Source organism: Poecile atricapillus, chromosome 7 (genome assembly GCF_030490865.1).
Source record: "Poecile atricapillus isolate bPoeAtr1 chromosome 7, bPoeAtr1.hap1, whole genome shotgun sequence".
Taxonomy (NCBI): domain Eukaryota; kingdom Metazoa; phylum Chordata; class Aves; order Passeriformes; family Paridae; genus Poecile; species Poecile atricapillus.
In genome coordinates, this window is record NC_081255.1 from 17930395 (window position 1) to 17945923 (window position 15529).

General features: G+C 35.4%; 1 protein-coding gene across 1 annotated transcript in view; it reads left to right on the plus strand.

Moving 5' to 3' along the window:
- The window catches only part of HFM1 (helicase for meiosis 1), a 32397-nt gene extending 25174 nt beyond the window's left edge, over positions 1 to 7223 (plus strand). Inside the window, exons 28-38 of the mRNA XM_058842859.1 lie at positions 707 to 810; positions 2253 to 2408; positions 2657 to 2752; positions 3164 to 3282; positions 4086 to 4168; positions 4252 to 4361; positions 4466 to 4564; positions 5014 to 5074; positions 5340 to 5445; positions 5828 to 5985; positions 6277 to 7223. Of these exons, the coding sequence (XP_058698842.1) occupies positions 707 to 810; positions 2253 to 2408; positions 2657 to 2752; positions 3164 to 3282; positions 4086 to 4168; positions 4252 to 4361; positions 4466 to 4564; positions 5014 to 5074; positions 5340 to 5445; positions 5828 to 5985; positions 6277 to 6343 (1159 nt within the window). The 3' untranslated portion in view covers positions 6344 to 7223. The remainder of the gene's footprint in view (positions 1 to 706; positions 811 to 2252; positions 2409 to 2656; positions 2753 to 3163; positions 3283 to 4085; positions 4169 to 4251; positions 4362 to 4465; positions 4565 to 5013; positions 5075 to 5339; positions 5446 to 5827; positions 5986 to 6276) is intronic.
- The last annotated feature ends 8306 nt before the right edge of the window (positions 7224 to 15529 follow it).

A 15529-nucleotide genomic window follows, 5' to 3' on the forward strand; every position in this document is an offset into this window, starting at 1 on the left:
ATGATCAGGTTTTTTTGCCTCACATCATTTTATGGTGTTGGCTTTTCATCTGTTCTATGACTTGCAGTTTTTTCAGTACTTCCTACTGATGTCTAATAGTACAAAATTATTCCTTATCCTACAGCATTTTCTAGTCACTGTTGTAATTTAAAATGCTACACAAGATTCAGAAATCCCCAAAACATGCCAGTGTGCTTGTCACTGCAGACAGCACATGTAAATATCTGTTGAACATCATTGTCATATTGTGGAAAAGTCATAATAATTTTCCCATAAATATAAAACAAGTAAAATGCGTATTAAAAAGATAGATAAACCAGTTGTCACTTACTCCTGTTAGCTATATTTCTTTAATTATATTTTAAAAATTGCTTTTTCCCTCAGAGGTGGATTTAAATTCTCCAGTTGGCTAAGAGATGCTTGGAGCAAATAGGAAAAGAGGAACAAAATATTTTCCAACTGTTTGACCTTCACAAGAATTCTGGCTGAAATCTGGCACTTTTGGCACAACTGAAACTGATCTGCAGAATCCTGGCCCTCTTATGGCCGTAAATCATACATTATTGGAAAGTTATTCTTAGGCCAATTATCAAGCAAAACTACAGAACTGGGACCAAATACAGGCTCTTTCACTTGGTTACAGACAGCATAGTATGCACTTGTGTTTTCACTGCCCATGTCTAACAACTTTGCTGATGCATTGCAGGGATTCTGTGCTGCTGAAAACTGGAAATTGGATGAAGAAAATTGAAGTTAAAAGAGCTCTTAAATCAGAAGACATTAGTATAAATTTAATTAGTTCTGATTATGGTAGGTTAGGGTATTCTTTGAATTAAAAAACAATATGCATAGGATTTTTGAACAAATTACTATTAAGCTGAAGTATAAGAAAGTGAGCTGGTCTGGAAACAAACCTCTATTTACATGTGTTTTACTGCGTTGCATACTACCTCTCACAATTACTTATCTGTTTATTTAATTTACTACCACATTAAGGAACTGGGAAGCATCAAAACTGTTACTAGAAGACTGTATTTTGCTCTGTTGATACAGATTGGGATTCTCTTTTGTCCTTCTACTTCAAGTGAGTTAACTTTCAGTAGGGATAACCTATCAGCCTGACAGGTTATTTGTGCTGAGCGAAGCTGTCTTTGTGAATGGTTAGGTTTTTCATTGTGAAGAGCTGCTGGATATGGATTCACCTCCGCTTTTGCAACAAGAAATTCCTACAGCTGAAAATGTTGTGCCTTACTGTGTGCAGATTTAAACATGGGTCCCCTCTGTGTCAATTTCCATACAATTGGAACTATGGCAGCAAATGAGGAGAGAGACCCTTATGACCTTGAAACACAAAACTTTGAAAAACAATTTAAAAATAGACTGGCTCCATTAAATTCTGTCATCATGCCTCACCAGTAAAGAAGATTGCTGTGTGCTAGATTAACTGAAGTGTAGTTGATGCTGCCATGATAAATATTGACACTGAGATTATTAAAATAATCAAGCCTGGAATAATCTATATTTCTCCAGCTAGACCTGTGGCTCTGGAAAAAGGAGGAGTTTCTAATCACACAGAAATTAAAATTGTCCTTTTATCTACACATTCTACTGAGTTCAGAAAACAGTTTTTTTAATTTTTCTGAAACTGGTAACAGTGAAATTAAACTAAAACCAAGTCTTCTTAGTTTCTACTTATTTTGAAGTCTGCTCCTATTTCAGACTTGAAGGCAATCTTACATTTTTAAAAAGCCTGTCTGGTTTTTCAGCAAATTTTATTTCCCTAATAAGAGACAAAATTACTCTCTTTACAAAGGGTGTCTCTCAGTCTCTTGTATATATTGGCATTCAACTTGAGAAGCATTATCAACATACTCATTTTATGCCTTTGCTAGTACAGAGCTGCTGATACTCCTGAACACAGACTGGAGTACAGTTGAAAAGTTAAAATTTTATCAGCAGTGCAAAGTCATAGATAAATGTAGTTTTAACACAATAGAAGAATATTTGGTTAAAGGAACTAATTCTGTTTTTCTTCTAGTAACTATGTCTTTAATTCTAAAAAATGTTTGAGGTTTTTAATCTCAATGCTAAAGAATCTGGTCATACAAGAGTGTGCTTTAAGGGAAAATTATTTTTAAAAATTTCCATGATCTTTGAGTAACATTTGCTTTCTTAAACACTTCATAAAACTAATCAGTAGTATAGAGACAAGTTAAAGCAGTTTTAATATTTTTGTCTTTTTTTTTTCCAAGTTGGCCTTGATATACAGCAAGCATATACAGCCTTCTACTTAACACCAAAACCAGAGGGATGTAAGGTGGTTACAAATCAAAAATTGAAAGCTGAATCTACACTTGATATATGTTATGGCTCACGCCAAAGCCTGCCAGCAGCAAAAGTAGATACAGGTAAATGGTCAGGTCACAGGATCTGGCTAATACAAAAGTCAACAGTAAATTGATTTTTGCTTTCACTAGGGAGCTAGATCTTTATTTATCCCTGCTGTTTCTTTCTTAAAGGTAATAAGAATACAACTCTGCTGCTTCTACTTGTCAAGTACTGCGGTGCAATTCTTTGATGATTTTGAAAGTAAGAAAAATCATGGGTGTTTGATATCCAATATTGCTGTTTGAATTTCTGTATTATATTTATCTAGGAGGCAGATCTAAACAGGAGATTGCTTTCAGGAAATATGGAAACAGAGAATGCAACCACCGCTGTAAAAATAAAGATGTGTGTGGGCATGACTGCTGTGAGTTTCATTAAATCTACTACTTCTGATACTTTTAGACAAATGCAATTTAGAACAGCTCCCATCATACCAATGGCTACGTTAGCAGAAATACAAGTGAGAGAATGGGGCCTGAGTTGTTATGATGCAGTCATAAAAACAGTTATAAATAGCTTTATCAGTAGCACTTTTATAGGCACTACAATGATTAATGATACTTTTTGTACTTACGCTATGATTTAAAAAACTGTCAAGCTTGTTGCATTTTTATATAAATTCTGTGTTAGATCTTGTGGTTAGCATGTTAAATATTTTAGAATCTTTTAACAGAAAATACTAAGCTTATTGGCAAAGTTTTTCAAAGTCACCTGAAAATAATTAGGATTTATCCCTTATAACGAATCTAAAGATCATTTTGCTTCATTTTCTCAGGTAAAACTGGAGTACCTCCGAGGTCACAGATGAATGGAGACACACAGTTTTCCTCGTACCTAGCTGATTTAAGGAGCAGGAACTCAATTTCATCTATACCCCCAGTAAAACGGCTAAAGGTTCACTTGAATGTAGTCAGCCATTTCATACGTTTATTTTAATCTGTTACATATTTGTAGGCATTGTTTGCAGAGAGAATTTTATCACTAAATATGAACATTCAAGTTTGACTTTTCTGTGTGGAATGCAAAAAGTAAAGTACAAAGCTCCAGGAATCTTTGAGAGGTTCTACTGTTCTTTGGGACACTTCCAGTGGTCCACTTTTGTGCATGTCCTCTGTGTTTTTTTATTTTATGGCATTTGATAGGCTGTGGTTAGTGAGGTTCAGAGGCATTGTTGGAAGGTACTGCACTGTGACTTGGTTTGGCAAAATATGACCTGAACGAAACAAATTGTGGTATTTATTAGTCATGCTACTAAGAGTCCTTTTCTCAGTGGCAGGTAGATCGACTTGTTTATAAGAAAACCATCTATATTAGTTTTAAACTTCTGAAAGATTTCATGGCTTGCACTTTATTCCTCTGAATGTAGTGTTAAACTAGGTCGTTACGCATCAAGAATGATATTTAAGGTATTGGAGAGTTTTATTTCCACCTCACAGTTTTGTTTGCTTGTTTCCAACAGCTAATACAGATGAGAGTCAACCAGTCTGGGTTTGCCAGGGTACTTGGATATCTCCGCTAGAAACACATAATGCAAACCTTTTTAACTGAGTATATTAGATAAACAGATATCAGAAACGTTTTATGATTTTTAAATATTAATCTAACTTACAATATTAATGATGTCATTAAGCTTGTTAAAAAATAACAGTTCTCAGTATGTTTATATCTTAAAATTTAAAATATATTGCTTTCTTTAGATGCAGATGTTAAATCAAGCTGAAAATATGGATCTCAAACAATTTGTTTTTACACCGAAGTCTTTATTGCCAGCCTTGCCAAGGTACTGCTAAGAATTGTTTTGTGAATAAAATTATTTTGCAACTGTTTTACTGAGATGCCACTGATTTATTTTTTTTTAAATAGGTCTAGCAATAAACTGTCATCTTCATCACCTTCAGTGGACCAGACAGATAATATTAATACCTTAGAAGTATCTAAGAAACAACTGCAATCCTGGAATTGTGGAAAGAATAGTAACTTATACCTAATGTTTAAAATTACAATGTTCACTGTTTTGATCTTTATATTAATGCTTCATATTTTTCTGCCACAGATAAAAGCAGATACTGTTTTTCAGATGCTTTGAATGTGGACTTTGAACTGAGAGATGATATTTGGGATGATATTGATGATGAGAAATTGGTACTTGCTAGTAATTTTGTCAGTAGAGAATTAGGTAAGGTTATTTCAACAAACTTTTTTCTTTCTTACGTACAAACTAATCTACAGGCTATTATTTGAGAATAAATTAATATAGTATACAATGAATAGAACCACCTGAAATTTTTGGTTAATTGACTTGACTGACAGGTTTATTATTCTACACTGAATGTCACATATATTTTGACAAATTTAATACAGAGGGGAGAGTTGAAAAAGTCACAATTAAAATTTTTTTGATGGCCTGCAACTGCACAATTTTTGTTGCATAATGTATAGTGACTGTCTATCACAGCCCAAAACCCACAGAAGAAATATTTCAAGTATTAAGACACTTCTGTAATTTTCAAAGTATTATTTATCATAGCATGTGAAATACTTAAAAGGGGTTCTGGCTGCTTCTCAACTCTTTTTAAAACTTCCATTCTTCCATAGAACATGGAAATATCTGCCTTCAAATTCCAGATGAATGTGAACCCCTCTGCCAGTATACAACAAGCAAAGCCACAAATAACATTTCAAAAGAGTAAGACTTACATAATTTACTACTATTTTATTCAGTTTAAAATATTGTCTGAATGTCACATGTATCTATGTAATTAAATATATAGAAAGTTGTTCACTCGTAAAAGTGAATGAATTTCAATGTTTAAAAGGTATGAATTGTTGAATGATTTTAATTTGATTCTTATTTAAGTGTGCAGGGAAATAAGTAGAAAATCCTGAACTGAAAAGCAAGTAATTTTGCACTTCTGTAATAACATTGAAATTATTTAACTTGGTATTTTCAGTTCATGCACAGTACAAGATGAGACCAATATTCAGAACTCAGATGCTTGTGTGGTCAATAGCACATCAAAAGTGAATTTATCTGTACAGGATAGAAATAGAACTTTGGTGAGTAAAAATATATTGGTAACATAATTTTCTATAATTAGTGTATTTATTGTGTAAATATATTTGCCATATCTGATTTACAAATCAATTCGGACATCCTGACTTTCTGAGCCTCTCTGTGTTGTCCAAACCTGCATGCAATCTATGTTCAGTGAGATATTCTTGATACAAAGAAATGGGATATGATTTATTTTATATAGCACGATCTCAAAACTATTTACTCAATTTGATTGTTTTTCTATCCGGTATATAGTTAGATTCATCACATGATTGGTCCTTGTCAAACACCATAATATCAATTAAATACCAGTACTACACTCTACAACAGTCTGGGAGTTTCAGTTGCTTTAACCATATATACTTTTTAACTTTTATGTTGCAGTTCAGTTTTCAAGGAAAAAAGCATTCAAGTCTTTCTCAAGAGCAAAAAAATGTACAGTGTTCTTCCAACCCAGAAATAATCTCAGACACTTCTAAATTCACTAGGAAAGAAGATTTTTTTATTTTCACAAAAGAGCAAGAAAAAGAAGCAGATCCTAGGTAATAAAAACATATATAACTTTAGACAACGTGTTAGTTTCTAATATTCATTGTTAAAAAGTTTCATTTTTGCAGTAATAGTAACAATTAACTTTCCTTAAAAGAGATTTAATTTCTTACATTTAATTTCTTAAATTTAAATTTCATTAATTTCTTAAAAGAAATGTCTCTTAAAAGAGAAATTAAAATTATTTTGCTTATCTTGATTTCTCTGGACTGTATATAGTGTTCCTTATTCCATAGGTTTTGATGTGCTATACCTAATTTGTTTGTTTGCTTAATCTTCTTTAGATATCTTCTTGATGATGAATCCAATGATGTCAAGCCTTTTCTTGGAATATTTGATGGTATTTTGTAAAACATGTAAACAAAATACATTGTAAGTGCTGGGGAAAAAACTTATAGTCAATTTTACAGTGAAGGCTTCAGTCAAGGGTGTTTGATTTCTGTTGTGTACCTATTTATCAATTGCTGGATTGCTGCACAGAGTATATAATAACAAAACTAATGTCTAATTTATAGAATATAAGAAATAATATCTTGTTTTGATAAGTACTTAAGTATTTTTTTTTGTTGACCTTGCTGTTTTCAGGATTATAAAGAAAAATACTGAAATATGTCAAAGGAGAATAGTTCACAAGCTGAGGATGCTTTTATAGATAATAGAAAATCCCATTAGGGAAAGTAAGAGATTTGTAGTAATGTGTTTGTAGTAACATGTCCTGTTTCTCAAGTAAGCTTTAAGTGAATGAAAGACTCTTTCCTTGGAAGTTTCATAATGTTTTTGAGTTTTTCTTTCAGTTTCTCTAAAGCTGAATTTTTTATAGTACTGAGTCTGTAAAATAATTAGGTTTATAAATAGAAGTAATAGAATGGTAAATTATTCTAGATTCTAGATATTCCCTTTGACAGTGCTATGAATGTGTTAATAAAAAAGTGCAACTTAAGCATATATATTTCCATATTCTCAGCAAATTAGTTGTTAAATGTCTGTAAAAATACTCTAAAATTCTGTTGCCTGTTCACTTTCATACCCAAGGTCATAAAATGGGCATTCATGTGTCCTAATACAGATTTAGGCACCAGGCATTGGATTTGGATATCTTTTTGTAGCTTTAGTGTTTTAACAGTAGACCTTGCAAGTTAGTGCAATATATGATATTGTCTGAAATCCAAGAGAATGTTAATTTTTACTGTTAACCATTCAAAAAGTGAGGTATTAAAATGTTACAATCACATGTGAAACATTAGCTGTCTGTTCTTACAACATTGCTTGTGGTGCAACTAAATGCAGCCATGCAGCTGCACTACCAAGTTGTAATTTTCTCAGCGAATAACATTTTGACTCCAGTGTTTCCTTACGCTTTTGACTTGATAGAACTCTTTGTCTGCATAAAAGAATGGCCTACTCTAAGCAGCCTCAATACTCATCCCTCAATATGTTTTTGACTATGCAAATGCCAGCAGGCCCAAGCTTAACTCACTTTTCTACACCTCAAGTATAGAAAAACTACATTTTTTTCTCTGATTTATTTTATTACATCTCAAAGTTATTAGAATGTCAGATGTCTTTTTGTCAGATTTTTTTTTAAATTAAGCTTCCAAGCTTACGTAACTCAGAATTACTATACTACTGCTACATTTAGCTCAGCAGTCCTGATGGACTGTACACATTCCAGTTCTGTGTCAGGCTAAGATTAAAGAATGCAGATTTTATCTCCTGCCCATCACCATCTTCTGATTTCCATGGGAAACAGATGGCTCCCAGGAAGATACAGTGGTGTTTCTCAAAAGATGCTGCATGTAAATGACCAAGGGACTAAAACCCCAGGTCAAGCCCCAGAAGGCAAGTGTTGACATAGATATGGAGAGCTGTAATTACCATTGTTTAATTGAATCCCATTAAGTGATAAACCTAGTTCACTTGGATTCCCTGTCTAGCCACTAAAAAGGGGCAGACACTATCAGAAGATACTTCTGTATCAGGTTGGGCTGAATTGCTCTCTGGTGGAACTCTGCAAATTACCTGTGATGAGAGTGACATGGAGAAGCTGGTGTGCTGTCATTTCACAGACAGGCTCACTGAATATTGCCTTGCTTGTACATGTGAGAACTGAGTTCCTTTATCCATGTAAGGTTCCAACTTTCCTGAGGTGAATAGCATGGCAAAAGATGGCTGTGCTTTGCTTGTGGTGCTGACCAAATGCTAAAAGAGACTAATTAAATTCCACAGGATATCATCAAACATTTTCACTAAGCTACTAACAATGAGTAAAATACAGACTAAAGTACATAAAAACATTTTTAGAGTCTAAACTGATCCTTATTTTAATTCTACATAGGGTTGAAACATTAAATGAGTGGCTTGAATTTCGATCAGTAGGATTATGTAAGTAATTCTTCGGGGATACAGAAGGATGCCACAGATTTTAGTCTGGGGATGATTCTACAAAATTTACATTATAAAAAATATTGTTTCCTATAATGAAGTAGTGAAAGAAAATTCAGTGTTATGAGAAGTCAGATTTTACTATCTTACTTGTGTGATTCTCCATAATAAAATACATGCTTATACCTGCTTTTAATTTAACTTCAACTTCCTTATATGCTTCCTTGTCCTATCACACATATTGATTTCAAAATATAAACTGAGGTCAACCATTTCTTCAACCATGCTGAAGAAAATGCAATATGCACTCAAAACTCATAATCTTCAAAAATAGTGGGAAAATAAGTATAGTGTTTAAACATGTTGCCAGACATATTTGTGTATAAGAAGTTTATAGCACACAGAATACGGCAAATGTATTGTGACATAATTTTCATTGTGTGGTGCATGTCTTGAGCACATTTTAATTATGTGCTTTATTCATTTATTTGAAGATTTTAATGAGTTAAACATTACAGTAATTATTAAGATAAGAGCAGTTGCAACAAGTCGGACTCTTGTTATTTGGTTGTATTTTTACTTAGATATACCTTCACAGAATAGTTATGTGAGGTATAAAAGAGTTGGTGCTCTTAAGGGCAGTCATAATAATGATACAGAATGAACAGAAATCACCATTTGAAACCAATATACACAAAATAGTTAAAATTGGTCATTTTGTAGAGCACAAATGATACCACTCTAATGCATCATTATGATAGTATCGGTGGTACTTCTTCTGAAAGAGTGTCATGCATTAGCTCTTTATGTCACCCTGTCTGCATTTTATGTAGATGAGAAAAGAGCTGTATCATGTCAATTGTTTTAGTGCCAGAATCTTTAATTGTCTCTCTGAAATGAGATCCGTGAATGCCTGGGTTTTTTTTCAAGCTCCTTTGCTTAACAAAGAAATAGAAGAGAAGGTACTAATCAGGGTAAAATTCACTTCCTGCAGAGGGCTAATAATGTGTTAAATTTTTGGAACACTTCCATGAGAATTAACTGAGGCACATATAGTATTTTCAGTGATGAATTTCAGCTTGACTGAAAACAATCAGATAGAAAAAGGGCAGGTGTTTATTGGCTGCCCCTGTTCAGTTGAGATAAAGACCAACCTGGCTGAGCCATGCTTCTGCATTTGTTCTTGAAATCTGTGTGACATTAAATTGTATCAGTTTAAGCCTTCAATTTTCTCCCAGTGTTATAACTCCTGGTCTGCATGTGCTCTGAACGAGTGTTTCAGGTGGAATGGGCTGGGATAAGGACTGCACCTCTGTAAGCGCTTGGGGGGCTCTTTTGTCACTGGTCTGTGTCTAGGCAGTGCTGATCACTGTTGCTCTTCCCTCTGGTTGTGAAGTGGCTGGAAAAGATGTGCTGCTATTAACTTGCAGCCCTGCCCTTAACAGGAGCCCCAGTCCAGACGGTTTATACCAGTTAGGGAGAGCTGTTTCCCAATTGGCTTTAGTGTGGTACCTACCACACTGAAACACTACAGTTTCACTACACCTAGGGGAATGTGCTTAGAGTGGCCCCGAGTCTGTCCTCTTGTGCTTTTTAAATGGATGGTTTCCATGTGCCAGGACTTGAGGGGCATATCTAATTGGTGGTGTGTGAAGAAGTTAACATGTTTTGCAGAAATGCAATAGATGGCACTGGGTGGACATACTTCACATAAAGAAGGTATGTGTCCTTTCAAATATAAGAAAAGTGCCTAGATATAATAAGAGGTAATTTCTTCCTGTTTTTAACATATACTGCATGGAATTAGCATGTCTTTTTGACTGAGGCCAGATGGCAATTTCTGCATTTTAGATAGCTGAGCATAGGGAATAAGGCAAAACACTTTGTTTTGAAGGCTGTAAGGGTATTTTGTTTATATAGAGGAAACAATGTTTCTTTTGTAACTGTGAAACTTCCTATTAAAGAATGCATATAACTTTCAAAATAAAAAGATGCTTGTAGCTGTAAATGGTTATGATATATTTGCTGTTCTCCCACCCACTTAGAGGCAAAACCTATTTATGAGGCTTTATTAAGTGCAAATAATTCCCATGGCTTCAGCACAGAAGAATCAGCTGCAGAATGTAGTCTGATTTGCATATAAATGACATGATTTCTGCTCAGAAAAGTATATTGAAAAATACATATTTCTACACTGGAAACCTGATATTCACACCTATTAAGGTCAGCCTGTGTAACTTGTTTTAAGCTGCTTTGTGTTGGTACCTGATCACACTTCAAGCTAGAATCAGGCTAGATTCAGGCTTTATCCTTTGAAATTATGGATTTCTTCTTTTGATCTAATGAAGCTATAATTTAGAGAAATCTGTTCCAAAACATTTATCTCATCAGTTTAAGCGCTTAAAAGTACTCAGAATATTCATCAATACAAGTGGAAAACTCTGAACTTGGCACTTTTCCTTATCTCCAGTACCGTGAATTTGTGATGTGAGAGAATTCCTGTTGTTTGGGTGAGACAGAAAAAGGCTGCTAACTTGCTGTAGTCACTTTTGGTGATGTAGGATGTAATGAAAGTAGACACAGAAATATTACTCTTATTTTTATGCTTTAATCTGTGTAGTTAGTGTAGTAAATAATACAGTGAACCTTGCCATTAAACTGTATATTTTCACAGATTCTTACTATTGGCTTTGCCAATACTTTTGATGGTTTCTTTAAGCAGCCAAGCCACTCATTCAGGACAAGTGTTCACTTACTGACAAGCTCCTGCTTCTTCTCAGATCCATCCTAAAATAAAAGAAAGATGTTGGACAGACAGGCATTAAAAGGTTTGGAAGAGACCTGCCACACCTTGGTTTTCAAGTTCCTGCCTGGCAAAGGTCTTAGTGATCTGAATGCCATCACCAGAAGCAATAGGTTCTGAGAGATTGATTTGCCACAGTAAATTGTCATTAGCTGTGAATGCCTCACAGAGAGCTTGACACTGTCTAGAAATGAAAAAATGAAAGTAGTGCTATCTAGAAACCTGGATGTGCAAATTAGAGCCTACATTTTAGCAATTTCAGTTTATAAAGGCTATTAAATTATCTGAATAAAAATGAGGCAATATGGTTTATTACTGTTTTTTCCTGGTTGCAGTGTAAAATTTCAGGTGTTGTAGTTCAGTCTTGTTAGGTTCCTTGGTGTAGGAAATACACTTCCAGAACTCTTATCTTTGTGTATTATGTCTAGAGAAGGAATTATTTATTATTATTATTATTATTATGTCTGATTGGGAATTTCTACTCAAATAATAGTCGCCCAGCAGCTGTGTCATTTATCATTTTCAGTATCTTCTCAATTATAAAGATTTTAGGCTCTGAGGTCAGTTTGGTTTCTAAAAATGTACTAACAGATGTAAAAGGTGCATTGACTAAAGCATCAGCACATTATCAAATAATTTTATTTCCAAAGTATGGCAGCAGAAGTGATAAAGAAAGTGTCTGCCATGAAATAGATATGCTTATCTTGTGATACATCCCAGAGATGCATTTCAGAGACTGGAGGCTTGCTTAGTGAGGAAAATAACCTGTGTTAGGAAGATAAGAGGTACAAGTGGATCTCTTGCTCCCTGTCTCCTGGGTGTGATTGTCTCAGACAACCATATTAGCAGAAGCTTAGACGCATTCTTAGCTTCTGGAATGGATTTGCTGAAGTGACAGTGCATACTGAAGATGATGGTAAAAAGATGGGCAGTGTATTCTGGAAGAAAATAAAGTTGGCAGCTTGCAATGGTGGAACACAGCTTCAGATAAGCATGTGGTTCAATAGAAATTAGTCTCTCTCCATAGACTTTATAGCAGCCAATCATACCTGCTCTTTCAGTTCAGGCAGTTAATAATATCTCAGCACTGTAGCTTAAGGGATACAATTTTCAAAATTATTGTAGTGTGGGACCAATAAATTTCAGCACAAAGAAGGCACTATTCCATATAATTTATTTTAGATTTCCATCTAGGGTATGTTCTGACACTCCACATGAAAGTCAAATTGTCCATGTAAAATGGTTTTCAGGTGATAAGTTGACCCCTGGGGTTTTAGTAAAATAATAGATTCAGAATTCCACCTGACTCTCCAATCTATAAAAGCTAGTTATCAGCTCTTTGAAGGATTTGATAAGAAAGGGAAAAAAAGAGAGAGCTTTTCTATAGTGACATTTTTCTCATTAACGGGGGCAATGTAAGAATCACAAACTCCTTCTGGATTTGGTAGTAAATACTGTGCTGACGTGTTCCGGAGGCAGTTGTTCTGTGTGAGGAGTGTATGTGTCTAATCCTCCGCATGCATATGGAACAAGAAATATTTCTAATAGACATGTACAGCCTGTCAAAAGAAGGACGTTTACTGTGCTATCATCTGGGCATCATTTATAAATGGATTCCACCACCAGAGCCTTCTTCGGCTGAAGTTTTGCTGCAGAATGACTGTCCTACAGTGCCTAGAGACACAGTAGAAGAATTTAAAATATTTTTCCTGTCTGCGTTCTTCAACATTTAAATGTAGTGCAAAACAAATGGTAACCTGAAATGAGGTGCTGTTTTAAGTTCTTGTCTGAATCCTCTTATAGGACCTGCTGTGATTTTTTCTAGATTTTTTTATTTAATTGTATTTTCTTGAGAATACTTTAAAATAGTTCCTACTGTAACTTGTGATTTTACTGCCAATTTAAGGAGATCCAAAGTTGGGTAGAGGTTTTGTTGCATTTTGTTTTAGTAGATGGGTGCATCTGCACATCCATGCAGCACTAGTGAGTAACTAGGGAAATGTGACAGAAAGATCACCTCAGTCACTGTAGGAGCAGCTTGCTTAATAAAAAGCTAAAAGCATGTTTATGCTTAGTGCATTTGAGTGCCTCTTTGAATTTGGACCAAAGAAAATGCCTCCTGCTTTTAAAAAACAACTGTGCTCAAGAAAATATGACTTTTCTACAGTCTTTGTAAATAAAAAGTATTGTCTCAAAAAAAACCCCAAGTTCCTCCTCAGTTGTTTGTGATGGTGTTGTACTTTCCCTTCTTGTGTGGGTGGTGAACACTGAGCTCACTACAGAAGTAGTTATGTACTGTTGTACATAACAGTACTGTTGCTGCAACTTTTGCAGGTGTGAAGAAAGCTACAATTTACCTCCTGTGTTCTGGAAGGGGCAGACATCTCCTCTAAGAGGAACTGAGCAGTGCTCAGGGGTTAAGATACCTCATTCTCCCAAGCTGGGTAGAGAAGGGAAATGTAGTGATCTGAGATCTTGTAGACAGTGTTGTAGAGGAGCTGGGATTTTGCTTGTGGGACAGAGCAAGCTTCAGAAGTGGCAGGAGAAAGGTAAGTTTCCTAGAACACGTTGTCTGTGGCACCTCTGTGAAGAATTTCAGAAATTTTCAAATTGGAAGGAGGACTGGAAAGAAAGATTTACCCTGCAGTGACACAATGGGAACATTAATTTTCAAGCTTTTTTGTTAATCCTAGCTCTCCAACAGATTGGACTTGTTGTGATTTAAAGAACAATTCTATCCTCCCATTCCAGTAACACTTGAATTTATAAATCTGGAAATATCCAGCTAAACAAAATTGCTAATTCCAGGTCCTTGTGGACAAGATGAAAAAGAGCTTACTACTCTTACACCTTACCTCTTCCTGGTTTTGTTTGGTTGGTTTTAGCTTTATAGAGATAACTGGGTGTTAGTCCTGCAAGTGTGTAAGTTTAACAGATGTGGGACAGGCCTGCTCCCTCACTTGAGTGAACTCCTGCTCATTCAGGTGTAGAGGAACTGTACTGAGATCTACTGGAGTGTGCTCAAAAGCAAAGTGGCTGTTGCATTCTTAAAGTGCTTTTCTTCTGGAAGAGCAGATCTGAGAACCAGGAGAATTTATGAACAACTCTGACTTCTGCTATTGCCTGGACTTAATCTGCATGAACACTTTCCAAAGTAGCTAGATATATATTCCTTCGGGTTGTTTGTCACTGATTTGAAAATGTGTCACCTAATTTCAAGCTTTCAGGTGTTAGTGCTGAAACATTTACCTCTCCACCGAGGTAATTATTGTTCGTATTTATGGCCCTAGTTAATTGTAGGCCTCACCTTTTGCTTACTCAAGCCCTCTGAGAAATTTTTTCCTTTCCTAGAGTGGGATGATGCACAGAATGAAGCACTTTATCTGTATTCCTCCATACCACTTATATTGGGAAATGCTGGGCTGATGTGGTGTCAGGTGCTGTAGCTGTGTAAGTATTCCTTGAAAAATCTGTGAGTGCAGCCATTGGTAGAGTTGGTGCCAGACATGAAAACATCATGATCCTGCCCTGGAAGGAGAGTCCCAGAGCTCTGCATCAGGGAGGGCACACAGAGCAGCCATACACCCAGCATCAGCCTCCTCCTGGACAGGGACAACAATCCATTACCCAACAGGATAAATTTACTAAAGAAGCATCTGATGGATGTGTTTTTATAAAAGTCCCTCTGATAACTTTTAATGCAGGAGTAGGGTATCTATTCTAAGACTTTTAATTCAGGATATAGCATGGATATAAAAAAGGATATAAAAAGCAAAAGAGGAGGAAAAATAGTGGACAAAGTATTACCTCCTTCAGAGGTACAGCTTTAGGAGCCACCTCTTGTTTGCATGAAGCACTGAGGCTTTGAGGGTAATGTTGAGTTTGAGACAATCCTCACCTTCATGCCTGTATTTTGCCTTTTCTCTCCTGCAGACAAACTTTATGCAGATGTCATTTTGTCTACTGCTATACAAGGTTGTGCTGACTGGCCAGATACTTTTGGAAGTATGACTGGAATGTGCTTGTAAAGACGTGGAAACCTAATCAGTAATGAAAATGGTTACCGAGTGTAAATCTGTATTCTGTCAGAAAAGCTTGTTGATGCTGTGGAGCTCCACTCTTGCCCTGTGTCACTCAGCTGTTGTACCAGGCCAGTTGTTCTGTAAGGCTGTTATGTGACTTATCTTTTGAGGAGCCTGTCTCTTATCTCTTGGCAATGCTGTTATTGACAGAAGAAAGTGCATGTGTACAAAGAGCAAAGTAGACTCAAATGTTACCTTTCACAGTTGTATTTCACTCATCCTTGAATTGGAAAGTAACCTTTGTTTCATGAATGTGGCAAGTGAACTACA